Below are 23,604 nucleotides of genomic sequence, written 5' to 3' on the forward strand. Positions count from 1 at the left end.
AGGAAGAAAAGGGCACATCCCCTCATTCCCAAAGTCACAGCAACATTTTCTCAGTGCCTGGCTGGTGCAGGAATCCCTGCTCTGTGCCGTGGGTGGTGTGGTAATCAACAGGAGCTGAGTAAAATCTCCTGACCAGGAAAAACAAGCAAAACTCTGTTGCATGATGATCACAGGGAGGGCTCTGCAAGGGCCTGTTGACCCCTGGGCTGCTCCAGAGCCCCTTGAGAGCCTGCCTGCTGGGAGCTATGCTCTCCAGGGGCCCTGGGCCTTGGCTCCCTGTCAGGAGTGGGCTGAGGCTGTACAGGAGGAGATTTGGAGGAAGCACAGTGGTGAGTTAGATGAGAAAAGCATCTCTGTGTGTGCTGCACTTGTGCACCCCCAGGGTGACCTGGAGGGAGCAAACAAGTGAACTGAACTGAACTGGACCCAAAATGCCAGAAAGCAGCTCTCTGGCTGAGCCAAGGGCTGAACTGTTTCCTTATCAGTGAGGATGTTGCTGTGTTATGGGCAATAAATAGTTACACCTGAAATAATGCTCATAGATTTCCAGGCATTGATCCAGCTTGGCTTGCAGGTCTCAGGCCTGGAAAATAGGTTTGAATGGTTATAAAAGGTATAAATTACTTTAAATTAGTAATTGATTTAATCTGCCTCTCCAGAACCTGGGATCACCATGCTTTTGAATCAGGAATAAGCTGCAGTTGCATATAAAGAAGTATTTGAAAAATGCACATACTCAGTACTTTGGCTTTGTGCTCTTTCTATGAAGCACACACCATTTCCCACTGAGATGAGTAGGTGTTGTACAAGCCCCAGCAGCGAGCAGGAAATCTCACAGGGAAGTGCCAGTGCACTTTCAATCCACCCAGCACCAAATTGCACCTGTTTGAGCACGTAGGGAAGCCAGCAGAAGATTCCTCCTGGGTGAGGTAGAGATGGAGAGAGCATTTGCCTCTGATTTTATAAAATGGGGTTAAATGTGGCAAACACCCAGGTGAGCCAGTGATCCTTCCATGCCTGGAGATGCCCTCGTGGGTGATATGGTGGTAAAAGCCTGGAGACAGAGAAGATGGGGAGCCCTTGGTGAGGTGAAGCTTGTCAGGAGGTTGGAGGCCTTGGGGAAGATGCTGGAGACCATCTGAGGAGCTTCTTCCCAGCCAAAGCAGTGCTGACTACTCTTGTGGGCAGCCTGGGAGCTGGGGGAGCAGAGGGGGAAGGCTGGGGACACACACAAAAAGTCCCCCCCAGTAATTCCATGGGAGGAAAGATGATGGCAAGGTGATGGCTAGGCTAGAAAACTTGCTAAGGGAGCAGAAAGGAGCAATAAGGGAAATGCTTAATAATTTACAGACTTTTGTAAAGCTGTGGCAAGTCACTGAGCGACTGCACTTAATGAGGCAGCAGGCATGAGCAGGCTCCTTCCAGCACTCCCTGAGAATGCTCCAGGCCTCTGTCTTGGGTGCAAAGGGAAGGACATCAGCTGAAAGCTCTCCCCAAGGTACCTAATGAGGTGTCCCTCGTTAGCTGAATCTCCAGAGCTGCCTCTGTGTGTGCTCCCAGCCTGTGCCAAGCACAGTGAAACGGTGCATGGTGCTGCTAGCACAGCTCAGCCCCTAATTGGAGAGGGATGGGAGTGTGCAGGGTCAGATCCTGAGAAGGGGTGAGAGAAGCAAGTCTGCATGGAAACCAACAGCAGCCATTAAGAAGGGCATTTCTTTGTTGGAGAAAAGTTCTGTGCTGGATGGGCAGGGGCTGCAGGTCAGAACTGCAAATGAACACCAAGCAGAAGCTCAGATCCCCATCCCCATCTCTGAGGAGGCAGGGAACGTTGTGTCCTCATCTCACCACAAAGCCAGAGGAATGCTCCCATACCCCCTGTCCTCTTTAGAGCAATGAATGATCCATTTAAGAGCACCTGTGAAAGATGAAGGGGAATCTTGTGTTTAGAGGAGACTCTTTCACTCTTTCTATGCAGTCACAGAAACAGTCTTCCAGTGTCTTTCCATCAGTTTGGTTTATTAATTTTTATTTCTCCTCCTTAATCATGTTTACAGCATCTCAGGCTTTTCAGGAAATGGCTGGCAACTTCATCCTGTGTCCAAACACGTTGCAGTATTTTTAGGGCAATCTCTCACTTGCTGGGCATGAGAAATGTTTGCAGTTCCACTCTGGCTTCATCAGGTCCTGCAGATCTTTCCCCAGCAGTTTGCTTTAGCACCTCCCTCAGTCAGACCAGGCTTTCTCTCCCAGCCCCAGTTTCTTACCCACAGCCTGAGCTGCTGGCTTCTTTATTGCACAGTTTGATCTTCAAGATGTTGGATACACGGACTAGATTTTTCCAATTTGCTGAAAATGGTGATGAATAATTCTAGGCACCATTTCTACTGCCCAAGGAAGAGACAAACAGTGACTCCTCACACCGACAGTTTAAGTGTACTTGCTCTCTTTTTACAAGTGATTTAGTGTGAAAAAGTGTGAAACCCTTTATCTTCTGCAGACCTCAGAGAGTGCTCAGCTGGTGGCTGCCAGTCCTCTTGGCAGTGGGATGGGGTGGGATGTTCACAGCATCTTTGCAGTTGTGCTGTGTCTCTGGACGATGCTCAAACTCTGGGAAGCCTCTGTACCTCCATTTCTTCCTGTGCCAAATGTGGGTATCACCATTCCCCTGTGCTCTCTGAGACAGAAATCCCTTACATCATGTGTCCCCTTGGCACACAGACACACCTTTGGTCCCCGAGCTCTGTGGAAGGGCTGGAATGTTAGTGTTACAAAAAGCAGACTGAAAGGTGATGAGGGAGGGGCAGTGTGGCTGTGACCACATCTGTGCTGCTGGAAAAGTGCTCCTGGTGAACCAGCATCTGCTTTCAGTAGTACTTTATGATTTCTGAGCTCTACACATCTTGCTAAAGTGTATACCAGATTTAATAAGAATTTCACGTGGTCCTGGAGGTGATGATAGCTGAGAACCCTGTGTTTAATTCTCACCTGGTTTGAATCAGTGCTGGGTGAGGAGTTAGCAGGGTCTCACTGATGCTCAAGGCAGCTTTTCCCTGCCTGCACTGTGTGTGGGATGGGAGAGGGAAACAGTGCAATTTCAGCGACTTACAAAATGAAATAGCACTAAACAGTGTCTCCAGAAAGGTGTCTCTGGCTGGCTGCTGCCCTGCCCCATCAGTTACTCACCCAGCTGTAGCAGGTGAGCAGCACTTCCTTGTACCTGCTGGCAGAGTTCCAGGCTGGTGGTGCTCATCCAGATCCCTCTGCTCCAAACCCACTGACACCACACCTCCTGCCGTGTCTCTGAAATGGTGTCACAGTGCAGAGGTACATTTCCTAACTCCCTGGTTTATGGAGCCCATCACTCTGTAAGTGGTGTGGTGAAACAGGAACCTCTGCTGAGTGCCTCTTGTTTGAAAGGAGAGGTGACTGCTCTTTCCAGGAGCCAGAACCTGTTTGACTTGGGGTACCTCACCTCTCTCTTCAGCTGCTGTAGATAAAACTCTGCAAGAGTTATCAGACCACAGTGCTGCTTTCCGCTGAGGATCTGATGCCAAGACATGCTCAGTTAATCATGTATGAGCTGCCATAGTTTTCATAGCACATAACCACTATGGGATTTCTTTTCCTTCTCTGGATCCTGCTCTTGAAGGCATTAGCTGCACATCTACCACACGCAGTGCATCTCAAACCTGTGGGAAGCAGTGGCTCCCTATGGACCAGTGGGTGGTTATGGGGACTTGAGGGGGCTGTGCTTCTCTGTGTCTGCCAGAGACAAAACTAGGACTTGTGGTCTGTGGGGTCTGAGGCCTGAATCCCTCCTGGCAGCAGGTACTGATGATGCTGGGAGGGTGATGTAGGAACTGAGAGGCAGAAAGCTTAGGTGTATTAGGAGAGAGGCTTTGTGGCAGAGCTAATGAGCTGGAGTCAAGTGTTTTAAACAGATGCTTCCCTGGGCTCTGTGTAAAATAAAACTTGTGCAGGCACAATGGTGCTAGGCAGGGTCTGACGTGATGACCTTATAACCACTTCACTGAAGGATGTGATTAATGACCTGTGCTTTGTCATGGTATAACTTGATATCCCATACTGAGGTGGCAGACATCTGCTCTCTACCAGAGGGTAAATACTCACAGGACAGCATCCTACAGACCTTGTTCACAGCCTGCTGAAGTCACTGCAGCCACTTCCATGAAGTTCTGTGGGGTCTGGATAAGCCCCAGAAGGATCCGAGCAGTCTGGTTCTTTATGCACCTCGCAGCTGAGGAGAGAAGATACTCACTGAAAAGCTTTTCAGACCTTCACTCTAATTCTGATTTTAATTGTCACTTAATTCTTGCCTGTTTTGCTGTGCTGAAGAGTTAAGGACTCACCTTGAGAAGTGTTCTACTGTTATGCTGCAGATCAACCCATGGGGGGCCCAAGAGATTTTGCAAGCCACAAAAACTCAGAAGAGATGACACCTGTGCCCAAGCTGTTAGATATTTTGAAGGGACATGGACTCTGTCATCCTGACATTGCTTTTCTGCCTGTATTTCCAGGTCCTAAGCATCTTTGTAGACTCTGGGCTGCCTTGTAAAGCCTCAGCCCTTGGGTGAAGACTGTTGGATGAGAAACAAAAATGTCAGCGCCCTAAGCAGTGACAGACTGATCAAGGACATGTCTCCTCCTCAGACAGAAACACCATCTGTTCATGATGTTGAGTCTGACATCCCTGAAAGCAAGATTTTCCAGGAATCCAAACTGGCGAGAGTAATGTGATTTGTGCTGCTGGTAATTAGTATCTCTTGTGGTCTGGCATGCTACAAGTTGACCATCAGGTGGATGTAAAAGGCACAAATTCAGTTTCTTTTTGTTGGCTCACAAAGCAGCAGCAGATCTTTTCAAAAGGGGTTTGGTCTCCACGCCCAGGAACAGGTTGAATGTGGAAAGTGATGATCTCTCATTTTACTCATTGTATTTTAGCCTGCTTCCACTGGGAAATGGATTCTGCTGGTCTAAATCACCATGTGGCTGCTTCTCCCCACAGGGATGAGAGAAGTGAACATATCTTCATCTGAGGCACCCGAGGGCACGTTTGCAGTCAGGCTCTGATGTTGTGCATGGCTCAACTGGGCAGCAGTGCCTTGCTCAAGGGGAACTGGCATGCTTGGATGGAGAGGAGAACTCTGTGGGCAGGATAACAGATCCCTGGGCAGGATAACAGATCCCTGGGTGGATTTGATTCCCAAGTGGATGATGGACTCATGTGCTCCATCATCCACAGGCAGAAAGTGGCACAGCTGGCTGGCCTTTCCCTGTGTGTAGGGCTCAGCCCCAAGAAAGGTTATTGTTTTTTCTCAGATTTCATAATCTTTTTTTCTTCATCATCAAAATTCCAGAGCTGGTTTGTGATGCCACCTGAATCCCATCCTCAGGAATGTCTTAAAATTCACCTGAGGCCTACTCCCAATAGCAGAACATAAATCCTCTAGGAAGGACAGTTCCATGCTCACTGGTGCCTCATGTGTGGGGCCTGACTCTGTTCCCATGTACATCAGTGCTTCTTGTGGTGGTACCCAAAAGCAGGTCAGATATATTGGTGTATTCTTCCTGGAGAAGAAGGGAAAAATAAGGAAAACTGTTATAAAATGTAATATGTAATATCCAATGTATAATCTCTAAGATGTGAAGCACACTCTGATTTCAGTTTATGAGGAACAAACAGTCCTTCAAGTAAAATCTCTACCAGCCTTTCTTTTAACACTGAAGTAACACTGAAGTGCCTGATGAACAGCGTTTGAAATGATGAAGTAGAGCTACTGATGGGAACAGTGTGGTTTTGTCTCTTCCAGATCAACTGCACTCTGATGTGATCTGGCTGGCAGAGAGAGCCATGATGTGACAGAGAGAGCCATGATGTGACAGAGGAGATCAACTGGGTGTTTGCCTGCTGGGCGAATAAAACCACGTAACTTCAGGCCTCCTCTTCCAGTGATGCTGCTTGCTAATTAGACTGTCAGTGGGAACCTTTGAGAGCTAAACAGAATAGACCCAATCCTCCCTGCAAGATAATTAAAAACATTTGCCCCTGGCTGATAACTGACCCACTGATTTCCTCCTGTTTGAGAAAGCTTTATAAAAAACTACTGAGCTGTTTGTGTTACAGGACAGCCACTTGCACAGAGGTTTCCTGTCCACTAACCTTTTAGAGTTGTGAGAAGATGCCATGGGAAGGAGAAACTTGTTTGAAATTCTGGAAGCCTGTTTAGTTCATTTGTTCATTTGTTTGTGTGATGGGGAAAAAACTGTCTCCAGATTATTTAAAGACCTGTAACAAACCACAGAAGTGTTCTGGTAGACCAGCAGATCAGATGGTAGAGGCAAAGCTTTAGTGATACTGAATGTCAGGCTGCTGGTACCTATTATTCTGCCTCAACAGCTGTCAGTATCACAGATTAGGAGGACAGTGGCAAACCTAGAGCAAGCTCTCCTCCCCAGGTCCTTCCCAGCGATGACATCGTGTGCCTGGAGCTGCAGCTGGTCTGTTGTGTTTGACAGGTCCAGCTGTGTCTGTGTTCTAGGTCTGAGCACATTAATACTGGTGTTGTCCACAGTAGAGTCCTGTGATTTTAATTACACAATGTACAAGGAGGTGTGTCCTTCATGGGTTTAAATCTTCTGCATAGCAATTTCACAGCTGCCTCTAGGAATAACAAATACTAAATTTTTTGCCTCCTTTTTGATGCTATAGATGGATAAACATTGCAGAAATTGGCCTTTGCCTCTTCTCAATTTCAGAGGCAGCACAGAACCGCGAGCCAGTGAGGATCCTGATGTAGTGCAAACTTTCCCACAGACATGGTGGCATTTAGAGTTGGTTTGGAGCAACAGCAGCTTCAGCCTGGCATTTCCTTCCCTTAAGAGGCAATTAAACTGTAAACTCACAGAGAGGTGCCAGATCTGGAGACCTCATGGAAATCTGCAGGGGGAGGTTTCTGCAGTGACCTTTGTCTAACGATCTAATTAAGGGACACAAACTCCCCAGTGCTCTCTCTGTGATGGGCAGGGCTCAGCAGGCAGCAGCACAGGCTCTGCACTTTGCTCCTGTTGTGCTGAGGGATCAGGCTGCTGGCCTGCTGCTGTTCTCATGAATGCTGCTTGTGTGCCTTCCCTCAAGGATCAGTCCCAACCAAAATCCTTTGGAAGCTCTATGGAACATTCCCACCCTTCCCCCCTTTTTTCAGCCATTCTCTCATGGAGAAAAACCTCTCATAAGCAGTGTGGAGTCTAAGGGCTTCGCATTGTGGCACTCACCATGCTGATCTGCTTCAGGGCAGGACGTGGTGGCACTAAAGCCCAGCCTTGGTGGATGCAGGAGTGCCTGAGACAGATTTCTTAGGGCTGAAACCAGTCAGGAACTGACAGTGGGAAAGGACAGGCAGGAAATGCTTCCTCACATTCAGAAATTTCTGACTTCAGTTAATCTCTGAATTCAGCAGAAGCTGGGAACAAACAGTTTCTCCCAGAGGAATATTATTTCTAATCAGCACAGGGTTGGGATCTTTCCTCTAAAAAAGGCAGGGCTTCCCAGTCCCTGGCAAGTTTGAAGCTAGAAACCATCAGTCTGGCAGAAACCCCTTGGCAAATCATGAATGCTCATGAGCTATCAAAGCTCTGCAAGGAAATGAATCTGCTCTGATTTATACCGGTGGGAAATCTAGCCTTTAATTTTAGTTCTTGAATTAGCAGTTGTTTTAATCACATGAATGCAGTCTGCCAGTTGTCAGGGCCACATATGTGAAACACAGAATTACTGCTTCAGTGGAGCCTGAAAAATGGAACATTTCAGCAAAGCCTTTTTTGGGGGCTTATGGGCCATTAAGAAGAAAGTGTGATGGAGAGTCATGCAACAACCAAAGGGAAGCAGGAGCAGCCTTCTTCATCACTGCTTTGTGCAATTAGGGCACAACTGACAGGTCGTTCAGTATTAATTGGCCCCTTTGGAGCCCGAGCTTTATGAATGCTATTACACAATGTGAGAGCAGTGGGCTCGAATCAATGACCCTGACAGTCTCTTCCCCTCTGACAGCCACAGATCCCACATAAACATGACTTATTGGAGTGCTGCTGCTGGACTCTGGGGTGTCACACCAGGAATGAGTTCAGCCACTCCAGTTCTCTACCCAGCAACAGGCAGCAAACACTGAACGCCAGTTCTGCCACATGTGGAACTGTCTCTCTCAGAGGTGCCAGGGGGAGATTTTCTCCACAAAATCTTCCATTTTACACTCTCTCATCAGTTTTCTGGTAGGGTTGAGTACACTGGTACATTTTGAACTTCATGTTACAGGTCCAGGGAATCCTTAGAGGAGACACTGCATCTCTGGAAAGGTCTGAAATGAGATTTCCCAGTTATTTCTGTCTGTAAGCCCAGGCAGTCAACACATCTGATAGTGCTGGTTTTCTGATATCCTCCTGCCCTGTTGCTCAAGCCATGCCGTGTGCTGTTGGCGTTACTCAAGCTAAGGAGAATAGAGAGTTGGCTTCCTCAGCAGAGACTGAACTCCTTTCTGTGAAGTTTGTTTTTTTCCTGAATTTCTAGGATGACCTGTAAAGTGAAATGCTATATGGTGCAGTAGAGGATGCTGCTGTATTAAGAATCCTCAGACTGAAGTGGTGCCTGGAGAACAGAGAGAAGTATTAGTTCCTCCTCAGTGATTTCTCTCTTTGACCTTTGTTTTTCACTGCCTCTGTTACCTTTCTCCTCTCTCTCTCTCTCATGAAAGCAACAATCTGAAAGAGAGTGGAGCATGATTGATGTTCAATGATCTCCAGCCTGGTTCATAGAGGATTCTTCAGCAATAAATTGGAGAAGATCCTGTGCTCAGCTGTCACTGGCAGCAGCCAGGCTGGTTACAGCAGTGGGAGCATGGAGAGCAGACGAGGACAGCTGAGTGTCAGCACGTCTTAAGCTCTGGGAGAATTATCTCTACTCCATCCAGTGCACAGCCTGTAGTTTGCCATGTCCCCTGTGCTCGCCAGCTCTGCAAACAGAAATTGGCCCCTTAATATGGGAGTTAAGATTTGGCTGTGCTTAAAACAGGGTCTAGCATGAGGCGCGGTTTTAGACCAGCTACCTCTAAGTGTACCGTAGATCTGATTGCTCATTTGAAATATTAGCTTTGCATCTGGGGACTTTTTATCTATTTATTTATTTATTTATTTATTTATTTATTTATTTGTTTATTTATTTATTTACAGCAGCTCCCCACACTCCGGACATTGCACCTCTCACTGCCGGCCGCCCAGCACGGACTCCCCGCACGCATCCCTCCGGCATCCCCCGACCATCCAAAGACACCGAACACCGGTTGTATTTTTTTTTTTATTATTTTTTACTACTCGTTATGTGCGTTTCAAACCTTTGAGAGATCCGTGCCTCGCTGCAGCATCGGCGAGCCTGCATCAATTCCTTGGCATTTGGCGGTGTCTCCCTCTGTCCGCCGCTCTCCGCCCCGGGGCTGACCCTCGGCGGAGATGCGCTCCCGGCTTTTTCCTCTCCTTGGGGGAAAAAGGGGCTGTTCTGCTCCGGGCACCTCTGTCAGCTGAAGGGGGCGGGAGCTGCAGCCTTGAAGTAGAAAAGGAAGAAGGAAAAGCAGCGGGGCGAGGATGAGCGGTGCCGGACAGCGGTGGGCGGTGGGCTGAGCCTGCTGGGCACCGCGGGCTGCGAGGAGGAGGAGGAGGAGGCAGGAGAGGATGCGGCGGGGCAGGGATGCTGCGGCTGCCTAAGGAGAGCAGCGTCGTCCTCCGAGGGGAAGGAAGAAAGTGGGGGGAAAGCGGCGGAGCCCGCACAGAGCCCCCTGAGCTCTGCCAAGGACTGCCCGCCTGACACCCCAGCAAAGTTTCCTGAGCTCGGAGGCAAGAGGGGAGGAGGGATGTGAGATCCTTCTCCTCGCAGCGCACAGCTGGGCTTCCAGCCCCGGTTCTGCTGGGACTAGCCACGGCTTTGCCATCCCCGACTGAAGGGTGAAGGTGAGACCCGGGGCAGCCGCTCTCTCCATCGCCTTCCCTGGCTCCACGCTCCAGCCCAGGTAAGTATCCTCCCCTCCCAGACGCCGAGGCTCTCTCTGGCCCTGCCACAGAGTTTCCCAGCAGTTTGCTCAGGAAAAAAAAAAAGTCTTGTGCTTCTCCTGGCAGCTAAATGTTTTGTGCCTGTGTGTTTGTGAGCCTGCCTGTGTGTGGGGTGGTTGTAGCTGTCTGACTGCAATTTCAGTTTGCTGATCACTGTCATTATTTTTCTGTGCCATCACATCTCTGGAAAGGGGACTCATCTGTGGTCTGTCAAATATTTTCATTGTGCTGCTGCACTGAGACGGTGTGGAAGGATGACAGCTCAATTTCTCTCCACTACAACTAAGAGGGAAGCGTGCTTAGCTGTACATGCTGCTGGTGCTGCTGCTATGGCTTTAAACAATGCTCCTAAAATGCTGGCTGAATATGTCAGTATGACCTTCAAGCTCTAGGAACTCTCAGAGATATGGGTGAAAGTCTGTCTGTGTTCCCCTTGAGAGTATAGGGAGGGGTGGCTATTCCCCTGGAAGGAATCATTATAGCCTCTGGATTTCCATCATGCCAGCTTGAGTGGGCAGCTTTTATTTTTGCACAGCAGTGCTTGCAGTAGTGCATTTCATGCTGAAATATTGTTTGGAGAAGAAACCTACACTCTAACTGATAAGAAAAGAACCTGTTTCAAACAAAGGGCCCAAAGAGAACTTTTTCCACTCCTAATGGAGACAAGTTGGTCATTTTGAAGAGAATAATTTGGCTGAAAAGTTGGTAATTTTTTTAGCCATTGATTTCACTGTAGTGAAAGGTAAAAGCTGCCAGATATCCTCAGGCAGGTCAGCAGTGGGAGCTGACCCACATCAGCTCATCCTTGTGGCTAAGAAGGGGATGGAGAAGCATCAGCCTGTGCTTTAGGAGATGGCAGAAGAGCAAAAATGCTTCTGTTGTACATGACAATCAGAATAAACATGGATTTTATGTTGACATGGGGCCTTGTTAGGTAGAGGATAGCATAAGGCATTCTGTGGCTTTGGTTTCTTTTTTGCTTTATCCTCCACGGCTCTGTTGGCTTTCTCAGCCCCATGTCATCTGGTTGTCTAACAGGAATTCCTTGTGTGCAATCCCTGATGTTTCATATGGAGATCAAGACAAAAGCAGCCACTGATCTACTTTCTACATGTTCCCAGTCCAAACATTTCTATGTGCTGTTAGTTACCCTGTGGTGTGTGTGCACATCACCTTCTGGCCCTGCAGTCATGCTTGAATTCCAAGATCTCCTGCCCCCAGCCTGATGGGAGAGGTTCCAGGCAGGAATCTCCAGTGAGTCCACTGTTTTCTGCTGGGAAAGGTCCATTGCCCCATGTGGGTGCTGCAAGCAAAGAAAGGGGAAAGAAGTTTTGCCTTGGACATAGCACGGCCAGAACACTTCTGGTGCAGCTGCAGAGAGGGTGTGACAAGCTTAAGCCCCTGTGCTCAGGGATCTGTAATGGTGAACAAAAATTGCCAGGCAGAGAAAATGAGCTATGAGGGACTGTGCTGGGTGATCTCTGCAGCCTTGAAAGCAGCCAGAAACCAGCAGGGTCTCTTTGGAGTGGCTACAGGTGCCCACTGACAGATGGGATGGGCAACAGGTTGAAGCTCCTCTTGAAAATCTCAGTGGCAGCCAGACCTCTGGTGATGCCTTGCCTAAGAGCAGAAGCAGCTGGAATGTTTAGTGTCCTGCTGGAGCCCAGCTGCCTGGCTCTTCCAGGAGGGAGAATTCCTTCAGACTGGAAGCAGGTGAGTGTGAGAAGCCAGGAGGAAGAAAGCTGATGGAGTGAATCTGTGATGTTTTGTAACCATGAGCGGCCCCACAGTTCCCTGGTGGGTATTTTGCAGTGGGGCAATGTGGGGCAAACCCAAGGGGAAGAGCCAGCTGGGGTGTCTGCAGCCTCTGTGTGGTAAAGGTTTGGGCTGGCATCTGCAGGAACTGGTCTGCAAACAGTGCAAAAATGTGTTTTTAACCAGAAGCTATCTTGCTGCTGGTCCAGGGCTGGTGAAGGAGGCAGAATCAGGGCTCCAGCTCCCATCAGCATGCCAGGGTTCCCAGGCAGAACAAAAGGACACTGCTAGGCAAACATGGTTGTGTGTTAGCTTGGCTGATGGAGAAAATGCCCTTTCTCTCACACACTCTCCCAGTATCCTGAAAAATCTTTGCCTGCTGAGAGACCTCTCCCCAGTCAGGCATCCCCAGATGGGGAAGGATTAAATCCTGTGATGCACCTGTCCCTGCCAGCTCCAGCTGCCTCCCTGAATAGGAACTCTGCTGAAAGTTGACCGCTGCACACATTCAGGTCTAAACAAAAGCCCAAGCCAAGGAAATGAGATATGACACCTGACAGAGCAGCAGAGAGCTTTGCCTCAGCTGGAGGTGCCAGAATATTTTATAACCAAGGAAACATGTTGAAAATGCCCGGCTGATCCCACTGGCGTGTGTCAGTGTGATGGGTGATGCCTTGTTATTTGTTGTTGGGTTTTGGGGTTTTTTTGTTTGGTGTTTTTGTTTGGGTTTATGGTTTTGTTTGGTTTTGGGGGTTGTTTTGTTTTGGTTTTGTTTGTTTTGGGTTTTGTTTAATTTAATGGCTACAGAGTGTTGATAGCACAACAGAGATTCCTAGTTTTTGCCATAGAAACTGAGTGGTATCAGTTTTTTGCTGACAATACTTTTGAAAGGGATTTGACAGGAGAGGAGGGAAGAAGCTAGGGAGCTAGGCAGGAGAGGAAGGAAGAGCAGACTGCTATTGTTTGCAATCTGGCTGGGAAGAGAAATGCTCTCCTGCCTGTAAAATCAAAGACATCACCAGCAAACTGCTGACAAATTGGCTTCTGGCAATTTGACTTCCCAGCAAGTACGGCAAACACAAATCCAGCTCTCATCACATCCAATAATCTCCTCCATGGAGAAGCTGCTCCTGTCAGGGCTGTGTTACTGCCTTGCGTCCTAGACAGATCCCCACACAGGCTCTTTTTCAGCTTCAGCATCTCAGTTTCCATGAGCCTCCGTCCTGGAGCTGATACTGCTCATGCTCAAGCCTTGTAGAAGTTTGGGTTTATGGCCGCTGAGGCAAACCAGATTCACAGTCCCCTTCTGTGGGGTCTCCTATGATCACACCAAAGATGGTGAGATGCATGGTAGAGAGCATGGTCTAGCTGACAAAACACCCACATTTGCTCCATTTTGTCACAGATTTGTGTGACTGACAGGGTGTCATTCAGTGTCTGTGGATGGCTTTTGTATCACTGAGCATACAGCTGTTACCTGCTCCAGGGATCTCCAGGGTTGCCTCTGTAGTCAGCTCAGGCTCCCAGTACAGGCATTTTTGGGGAAGTTCTGGGTCATCTTCTGGGACCTTTTATTCCCCACTGGCTGGAAAGGCAACCCGGATGACACGTTTCAGTTATTGGAGAACCGAGACATGGAGCAAAGTGTCCCCCATTCTGTCACAACTGTGACCCATTCAAAAGTAGATTGCTCTCATACTGCAGCGAGGGATGTTCAGGGCAGTACTGGATTCTGTTATTTTGGGCAGGTGTTGTGTGGGAGGTGACAAACCCTGTGACAGCAGCTGTGGCACAGGCTCCGGCCATGGCGCACTCGGATTCACTTGGCCATCATCCACAGGGAGAGCAGAGGACATGGAGCTCCAGCCTGAGGGTGACCACATGTGACCACCACAGTCAGGGAGAGCCTTGAAAGCAGGCTTGGGTTTGTGCTTAGTTGCTGGCACCAGCAAACCCAGAGAAGATGCTGGTCACCAGGAATGGTGGGGGAAAGGCGCTTTGGTTCATTGCTCTAACAGCTGCTTCTTCATTCCTCTCCAGGATTTCAAGGCCACAGGAGAGTGGAAACAGCCTTCTCAACACCGCATTCACCCTGTGAGGACTGAGGTGACCTCCAAGACCCTTCCCAGCATGTTCAGTGAAAAGAGCAGCGCCTCTTTGTCCCAAAAACCCACCCAGAAGAAGACCCGACCCCAGGGCCTCCCCTCCCCTGCTCTCTGCTGTGCCTGTGGACTCTGCATCATGCTAGCAGGGATCAACATCACCTTAGTGGGAGCATTTGCCTTTGGGACCTTCCTCCCTGTGAACAACCCTCCCATCATCATCGGACCCATCTTGCTGGTGGTGGCCTTCACGTTCTTCGGTGCCTGCTGCATCTGCAGCCGGAGGCCCCCAGCCCACGGGGCCCGGAAATCCAAACCAGGCTCTAACATTGGCCTCATCAAACCTGGCAACACAGCCTTTGAAATTGAAACCAGCGAGCACACGGTGCAGGACACCACTGCTGTCCAGCTGAGCCCCACAAATTCCCCCATCTCCTCCAAAAAGTCCACCCCGGTTCACGAGAACGCCAAGGCTTGCAAACTCTTCACCATGGAAGGCAACGGGCCAGTGGCCAAATACACCACAGGGGGAGAGGCCATACAGCTCAACCTGCCCAGAGACCTGGCCGCATCCTAAACCCGGGCAAAGCTTTTGTCAGCAGCCAGCCACACGCTGCAATGGGTGGGCTGGAAATGTACCATCAGTCAGTGGTGTGGGGAAGGTGCTTGTGGAAAGCCAGCAGACACAGTCAGGTCTCTCTGAACCACTTTAAGGGAGATGGAAGCAACAGCAGAAAAAAAAATAATCCAGATTTTTGCTGAAACATGCCCGTTATACAGTTTTAAAAAGAAAACTGATAATGATGCTGCTGTGAAAAGATGATCTTGGTTCCTGGAGATAAGCTGCCATTTTGGGGAGCAGATAGGAAGAGGGGAATGAATTAATTTGTCTGATATAATGTGACAGTTGGAAGGAGAGGCTACATGGGACTGACAAATGACAGCTCTTTCTTCTCAGAAGTGAAGCAATTCTTGGACATAAAAGAAGCAGGAATGCAGTAAATTACAGCTTGCTGCCACTCAGTCACAAGAAGATTTCAGCATTTTTAGTGCCAGACATTTTGGCAGTAGGGACAAAGCTCTGTCTTTGCTACTGAAAAAGCAGTGTGAAACCATCTCTCCTCTGTTGAAAATTCTTGCCCCATCTTGCCCTCATTTGGGTGATTTTACTGCCCATTCTAAGAGAAGGAACCACAAGGATCACAATCAGCACTGGTATTTTCCTCTCACGTTAATGAGTTGGAGCTGCAGCTGTGCTACTCCTCACAGTGTATTTCTTGGAAGATCAGTCAGGCTGGATCCTTGGGGATAAGCTCCTGGGGTAACCAGAGACTAACAGGAGCCCACAAATTAAATTTTTGGGCCGTGATTATGTATTGAGTACTGGGCAACATTGTTCCCATATTTTTGTGGAAGGCTGGCCTGGGACACGCCTCAGGGCAGGGAGTAGATAACTGTATGGGCTTCAGAATAGCTGTGCTGGAAGATGGTGACTGTACCACCTTCCCTGAAGTGACTGTGAGATCCATGGCCCAGGAGTGGATCCTTGCTGCTGGAAATGAGCTGCTCAGGGTGCTCATGGGCTTGCAGAGCAGTGGGATGGGTTTGCAGAAGAGAATTTATCAAGAGAAGACGCTCCCTCTGCCTCAGAAAGACCCTAATCTGATGGAATAATGCTGCAAAGGATTTGTGTTCTTCTCTGGGGGACTCTGGCTGGGAACACGGTGCTGTGCTGATGGCGTTGCTCTGACCCCTGTTCACGTGTGGGATCAGTGCGGGGAAGGACAGCAGTGCTAGGCAGGACTTGTATGTGGGGAGGCAGCAGCAAGAGAACAGATTTTTAGTAGGAATGGCTGCACAGGTCCTCTGTTTATGGTAACTCTATATTTGAAATGTGAGTTTTGGGCCTTTGGATGACAAGGAAATCATCTGGACCATACCACATCCCTACAGTGGCCCAGCTAGCCCAGAATCCAGTTTCTGACAAGGCTGAGAGCAAGATCTGGAGAGGAACATAAAGATAGGGGAAAACCAGGATGCTGCTTGCCAGAAGTGCTTTCCCAGCTTCCAATGGGCTATTGCTTAGGAGCTTCCTGAGCTGGAAGTGGTGCCTGTATGTAGCAGCCCTGAATGGGTTTCTCCCCTGCGAAATAATCCATTCGCGCCTTGACTGTCTGGCAATTCTCATCATTTGTGATCCTGCAGCAGAGAGGGACACACTTTGGCTTCTTTTCATCCTGCATCCTCCCACCTCCCTTTGATGGCTCAAATTTCCCAGGTTAGAAGGGTCAGCAAGCAGCCCATGCCCTCGCCACCACTCGGGTTTTCTGAGATGTGCATTCCAGGTCGTGTTCCCTCCATCTCTCTCTTACAGTACTTTACATCTCCTGAAGCCAGAGGGAGGAAACTCTTCCCATTCAGCCCAGCAGCAGCTGCTTGCTTGGCTGAGGACAACACAGCCCTGAGGCTTTAGCCATCAGAAATCCATGTAGAGGGAGGTGGGAGGGCTGAAGGGGAAGTGCTGGATGAGAGAGAGGGGTTGTGGCAAGGCCAAGGCTCCCCTTGGCCACCAGGTACCTCTGTGTGGCCAGGCTGTGGGAGCCACATGGATGCTGTGCCATGGACCACATGTAGCCATGTAGGAGCTGGAGAGAAAAGCCAGAGGTGTCCTGGAGAGAAATGCAGGAGGTGTCCTGGCTGCTCTGGGGAGCCCCTGGGCAGCTGATGGCCCCTGCATGAGCCCAGGTAGGATGAGGCTGAAGTAATTCCTTGACAAAAGGTTAACCAAAGAGTCATAACGTGAGTCCTTGAGTCCTCCAGCAGTTTGCTGCCTCCAACAGCTTCCTCTCCACCAATGAATTACCTCTTGATTTTAGCAGGGTGGGTCTGTACTGATTAGGAGGAGAAGAGGCAGGTTTGGGAGAAGGGTGTTTGCGTAGGGCTGGGTAGATGCAGGTTCAAGTCTTTGGTACAGCCTCCAGGTCCTGGGCAAGTCATTGATTGGTGCTGTGAGAGGGCAAACACCTCCACAGAAAGCTGCTTTAAGGATGAGCGCTGCCAAAGAGCAGGGTTGGCATTGGCACACCTGAATCTGGAGATTGCTCTGAGGTGGATGGGTCTGCACAGCCTGATCCCTGTGTGATTCCCCTTAGAGCTCATTTCCTGGGGAGCTCTGCCCCCAGCACTGCCTGCCTGTTGGAATGCAGGAATGCTGTGCTGAGAAAAAGGCTCCCTCGATTTTTGCCTGCCCGTGAGTGCTGTAGCAATTAAGCAGAACAGCTTGCTGATGTAGGTTTGATTCCCAGCTTGCTGGCCTCACTAGCATACAACAGCTTGGAAATCTTTTAGAGACATTTCCCGTGTGAATATCATTACTGCAAGACTTTTCTTTGAGCACTTGGAGCCAAAAAATTAGTAAAATCGAGTGATAGCCACATAACTCCTTTCTTTGTTCGCTGAACTCTTGAAAGCCATGACTGGAGAGCATCCTGGAATCACTCCTTATCACAGCTGCCCTGTGAAATGCTACCAGGGATGGATAATGCACTGCCTGACCAAGAGAGGACAGCCAGCAGAGATGGTGTCAGGGCAGGCAGAGGGGTGGAACAGTGAGATGCTGATGCCCTGGTGTGGTGCTGTGCCCACCAAGCTGTGACCCCAGCTGCCTGCCCAGCACGGTGGCCACGAGATCATCCTCTGCCTTCTTGCTCCTGCCTTCTTCTGTCTTTTGTAATTTCCATGTCTGTCTGTCTGTTCACCCCCACGATCAGCTGTGCCTGATGTTGTTGTGAATCTCGTGCCTCCTTGTGTAGTGGGAGATAAGGAGAGTTCCTAGTTCTCCAAGTCAGCATTTCTGGTGTGAGTATTTTTTTTAAAAATTGCTATTTCCGTGTGTGCAATGTGGAATTTGGAAAAGAGAGACACATTAAAATAAGTGCACTCAGAAAGGATTTGGCCTGCCTGCCTTTTCATTCTAACAACCACCTTCTCCCTTATCCCCAGACTGTGTGTGCCCCAGTCCTGTCTGTGTTCATATTACCTCGTGCTCCTCACTCTCTGGCTTGTTTTTCCAGACAGTGCAAGCAGCTGCAAGGAAAAAGTGTCCCTAAGAATTCACATTGCCTCTCAAATGCCACCTTTCCTTGAAGTCCTGGTTGCCTAAACACTAGTCCCACTGCAGACTCCCACTATCATTGCTTTGACTAACACAGAATAACCAAATTCAGCCTTTTTTGGCTGCAGGTGTGTGTTTAACCCCCAGCTGGGTACCTGGACAGGCCAGATGTGAACTGTGGGCCCCTGGGATCTCAGGGACACAGGAGGAGCAGGGCTGTGGGCTGGGGTGGGTGAGGACTGTGGGCTGCTCTGATTCAGTGTCTCTGAATCAGAGAGGACTGGACTGGATTATTTCAGCTGATCCTCCCCAGCCCTGGGTAGAGATGATATTTAATTTATGGTGCAGGGGAGGGAGCTGTATCTGTGTGTGCCTGTGTGTCTAGGATTGGTGCTGTCACCTTTCTGTGCTCGTTCTGGGCTTAGCCCAACACGGTCTCTTGGAGATGAGTCAAGGAGGGATGGCACAGCGAGAATAAAGAGGATTTGAGAGCCTTGCAAATTCACCTCGTCAAAGGGCTTCTCCTCCATGTGCAGCCAAGTGATTTGAGATGAGAGGAAATCTCTCCATTCCAGGCAGCCTGGCTGGTTAAAGACCTGAGAAATTAGCTGGCTAAGAAGGCTCCACTGACAATGTGTGTAAAATGAAAACCTTTTTCCCTGCAGAAAGGATTTTTTTTGGCCGTTAGGAAAAACTCCCTGGAAAGGTTTTTCCTTTTTAAAAGTGGGGCCAGAGAGAAAAGCACAGAGGAGAGTTTGCTGAGCATCCACTGCCATCCTCCTGGACTTGCAGCCTGTAGCATTCCTGCCACAGTAGCTGCTCTGCACTAACCTGAGCTTCTCTTTCCATCTGGAAGAATAAACCAGAAACATTCTATGAAATGCAATTAGCTTTTTCTAATTTCCAGCCCAAATTTATCTGTGGCTGGTTTATTTCCTTTTATCATTGTACCAACAATGGCTTTTAACCAAGATACCTTTTAACCTCCTGGAAATTTTATTCCCTGAAATTTAGGTTTGCTGCAGATCTCTTAGAGCTTTTCTTTCAATGGGCTGGCTGATTCCTTCCATCCTTCCCTCCTGTGAAATGCTCACCTTTGCCCAGGAGCCCTTACTTCTCTGTGCCTTACTCCTCTGATTTTGGCTCAGGAGCTCCATGAATGCTCCTGAACAGCCATTCTTTTGCAGGACTCCCAAGTCCACCTTCCAGGTCTGTCTTGTGCAAGAAACTGGACATTTTCCTTGCATAAGGAAAGGAAGAAGAAAAAAAAATCCCTGAAAGATCCCTGAAAGAGCAAAAACATCCATGAAAATGTGAAATTTCCATTTGCAGAGTCCCTCTGTTAAAAAAAAAAAAAAGCTTTTATGTCATTAGTCTCCATTGAATCCATGGCAAATGTGCTCAATTTAAAGGCTGTTTTTCTCCAACTGTCAGATGTTGTCAGCTCAGCTGAGCTTTCAGCAGCTGTAGGAGAGACCCTCAGACACTCCAGCAGCCCCACTACAATGTGCTCTAGGAGAGGTTTGAGAATTTGTTTAAAACTCCTGGATTTCAGACTGAAGACCCCAAGGAGCTCCTCGTTTGGGGTGGCCCTGCCACATGTCCCCAGAGTGCTGTGAAGCCACAGCAGACGTCCATCCTCTCCAGCAGCACAGCCCCCTGAATGCACCAAGGATATGGAGCAGCTCCTGCTGCTGTCTCACAGTTTGCTCTCACACACTTCCTAAGGAAGCCAGGAGCTTGACTTCTTTAATTTTAAAATGAATTTGAAGGTCTTGGAGATTGACCCCATGCAGTGCTGGCCAGCCTAGGGCTTTCTGCTGTCCCAGCTGCCCCCAGTGCTGACCCAGAGAGCTCCAGCAAGGAGGAGACCATGGCTCACCCAGTGAACCCCCCAGGCTGCAGAAGGCAGCTGGGCCATCAGGGCTGCTCAGCAAGGATGGCTCCACACAGCTCCTTCCTCTGTTCCATCTCATTTACAAAGCCTGGGTAGAGGAGATTTCACTGTTTCCACCAGCAGATCTCCTGCTACTCATCATCATCATCATCATCATCATCATCATCATCATCACCCTCGGCCTGTCTCTGCAGGACCTGCACACACTGACCAGGCCTTGGAGCCTCAGAGCACAGACAGAGTCAGGCCTGGGAGGACAGATGATGTTTTTCAAGGCATTCATGCACACAGAGTCCTCAGGAGTTTTTCCAAGGAGCCCAAAGTCATCTGGAAATTTTGATTTCTTGAAATTGGCCTGTCCTGAGAATACACTGGTTCTCATGATGCTTTTGCCAGGAAATAAACTTCCCAGGTTCCAGATGAAATTTCCGATCCAAACACTTGAGTGCTGCTCTATTACTCAATCCTCCAGGCACCCCTAAAAAAAGATCTTGCTGAACTCTGTCTCCACATAAGGACCAAACTTCAAAGGCAGCTTTGGGACCACAGTTCCTTATCAGACCCCCTGTTTTCAATCAAATCCAAAAAGCCAGATTTCTCTGCAACAGTGCTTCTAATGAGCCATGACTCTGAAGATCTCTGTACCCTCCCCAAACCACCACAGTAGGTTTCTCCTGCTGAAATCTTCACTGGAGTTTCTCACATCCATCTGCTCTGACAGCAAACACAACTTCATACATAGTGCTCTGGCCTGGTGCCAGATGGATATTTGATGAAGTTATAAAGTCAGACAGAAAAATGGTTTCTTTTGCTGGTATGTAGGCAGAAAAGACGCTTCTTTTGGAGACAAATCCCTCTGTGTTGTTACCTCAGCACGAGAAATCAGTATGATCTATAGTTCATCTTTTTATCTCCAGCTGAGCCAGGCAAACATGATGCTATCATTAGGAGCTGATCCTCCTTCCCCCATGGCAAGCAGCTGCTGCTTTGTCCTGTTTGCTGTCCCCAGGTCTCTTCACTCTCCTTTTGGAGGCAGATTTTACATGTGGGAAGGACATGCTGCTGGCAAACCCAGGGGGGTCTGGCTTCTGCAGCTCACTCAGGGGTGGGCACATCACTGCTGCCTGCACCCCAAGGCTGCTTGTGCAAATCAGTAGCCAGAGTTATTTTCTGGAAGCCTTTCACAGGGAATTCACTGGAGAAAAAAAACCTTTATCTGGCAGCTACAGCTGTACCGGGGAGTGGCAGAGCTGTTTGCTCCAGAGGTAAACCCAGCACAGAAAGCTCCCTGAGGCTTCCCTTCCAGCTTCATCCCACATGGTGGTCTACAAATGGCTTTGCTTTCTTACCCTTTGTCTGAAAATACCAACCTGCCCCAAAACTTCTGCTGCGTCCTTGCTGGATAAATGGATTTTCATAGCCATAAATCTCTGGAAATCTCTCTGAATGTGGTCTGACAGCATGTAGATGTCCAGCAGCCCGCCCCACCCCGTGCCCCTGGTGTTTCGCCGTGTGGCTGCCAGTGGGGCAGTTCCTGCTCTGGGTAAAGAGAATGACAGCAGGCAAGAAAGGAAATTGAGGCACAGAGCTGAAAAGGAGGAGCTCAGCTTTTCTCAGGGTAAGAATAAAGCCACAGCTCTCAACATCTGTAACATCCCAGGGCAAGGACTTCCATGCCTTAATCCTGTGTTGTGTGGAGATCCACCTGCTCATGTGTGCTGGCTTCCTTTGAAGGAGAGGGGGGAAACACCATCTCCTTTCCTGATTAAACCCCAAAATAGACCTTCTGGGCGGGCCAGATTCAGACACCCAATAAATGCATGTAGATTCCCTTGTTAAGGGCAGCAATCTCTGAGGGTCAGAAACACAGAGATGGGTTTTCTCTGCAGGGAACTGAGGGATGAACTGACTGAATGATCCTGTTGGATGTTGTTTTCCTGACTTGATGCATTTCTCTGGCACGGGGCTGAATTTCCCAGCAGCTCTGGGCTACATATGTTTTCATAGAGCCTCATTAAATACATAGCTTCAGTTCTGAAAATCAATCACATTTGTTCTAAATAAGAGCTGTCTGCTGGGAGAATTAATTCCTCTGACTTAAGTCACCTCCCTGGAAGTGATGCTGTTGTCTTCGATTTCATGGCTCGGATGATTACACTTTTCCAACACGCAAAAATAACGAGATTAGGGAATTTGTGGCAATGAAGGCAAAGAGGAGGAACTGGCTAACAAAAAAGGGAAGAGAAATTGAATTTTCCTCTTAAAAGAAAAGGAAATGCCTACTTCACACAAACAGCTTTGCTTTGGGGAATAACAGTGGGGGAAACTCCTTTTGAACCAAAGTCTCTTATTAAACCTCTCCGGTTTGTTGCCACATTCAAAAAGCTTTGTGATAATGGTGGTAACTACCATTAGTTACCACCCACCCATCAGCAAGGCTGTGGGTAACCCTCTGTCCCTGTGGCACAGGGAGGAAAACCCAGGAGTGTGTTTTCCCCGAGGATTTAGGCAAACTAACAGTGAGCCTGTGGGCTTCTGGCAGGGCGTGGTTGGTGGAGGGATTCCAGGATGTCGGGGCAGTGGGGAGCTGCCAGACCACACTTAAACTGAACTTGTCAAAGAGTTTGCTGGTTAGGAACAAAGTTGTCAGAGCAACTTTTACACTGTCAGATAGTGATAGAACAGGGTAGAAATGGTTTTAAAAGTTCTTTTAAAACTAAAAGAGGAGAGGTTTAGCTATTAAGAAGAAATTCCTCACTCAGAAGGTGATGAGGAACAGGAACAGGTTGCTCGGGGAAGTGGATGCCCCATCCCTGGAAGTGCTCGAGGGCAGGTTGGATGGAATCCTGAGCAACCCAGTTTAATAGGTGGCATCCCTGCCCACAGCAGCAGGGTTGGAACTGGATGATGTTTAATGTCCCTTCCAGCCCAACAGATTCTAGGATTCTATTCGGGAATGGGGCTGATCTCTGCCTGTGCACACATGGCACATGAGGGCACCCCACACTCCTACTGCCACAACTCAAAGGACCAGCCAGCTGACGTTCCTCTGTGATGCCAGGGATGGGAAGAAAACACCCCCCTGGGAGGGACAACTGCCAAAGGGAAAGGCTCTTCTTTGGTGACACCGGGAACACTCTAACACTCTTGAAATCATTAGGTTTAATGTTTCTGTTATTTTGCTGTCAATTCTCCTAATGGTGCTCCAGCAGCATGGAGTTGAGTGAGTCATAGAAGTAATTATTAACTAGGCTATGGCACTGAAAAGGCATTCAAAGTTCAATTCAGCACCAGTCCCAGTCGATGTGCAGGGTGTACATTCATTAATGAGCAGGTGCTAAGTGCTGAGGAGAGAAAAGGAGAGAGCCCATTCCGTATGAAATATTTTGCCTCATTATTCCCCACATGGAAAAAGGTAGTAGCAGGTGGAGGGAATAAATAGGAGTAAGGACATACATCTTGATCCTCACATTTTTAAGGGCATTTGAAAGGCAAGCACTCTGGGTTTTACTACATCAGTGCTCAGAGTGATGCAGGGACCCAGAGGTGTTGGCATCTGTAGGTGCAAAGCATGGCAGGAAGCTGTTCCAACAAAACTTGGGAGTCTGACTGGAAATAAACAGGCA

The 23,604-nt window shown here is 48.8% G+C and overlaps 1 protein-coding gene across 1 annotated transcript; it reads left to right on the plus strand.

Moving 5' to 3' along the window:
- The first annotated feature begins 9,290 nt into the window (after positions 1-9,290).
- Positions 9,291-19,047, plus strand: TMEM275 (transmembrane protein 275). Its single transcript, XM_038144480.1, has 2 exons — positions 9,291-10,070; positions 13,906-19,047. The coding sequence occupies exon 2, from the start codon at positions 13,996-13,998 to the stop codon at positions 14,542-14,544; it is 549 nt and encodes a 182-aa protein (XP_038000408.1). The 5' UTR covers positions 9,291-10,070; positions 13,906-13,995; the 3' UTR covers positions 14,545-19,047.
- The last annotated feature ends 4,557 nt before the right edge of the window (positions 19,048-23,604 follow it).

This window comes from Motacilla alba, chromosome 8, assembly GCF_015832195.1.
Source record: "Motacilla alba alba isolate MOTALB_02 chromosome 8, Motacilla_alba_V1.0_pri, whole genome shotgun sequence".
Taxonomy (NCBI): Eukaryota; Metazoa; Chordata; class Aves; order Passeriformes; family Motacillidae; genus Motacilla; species Motacilla alba.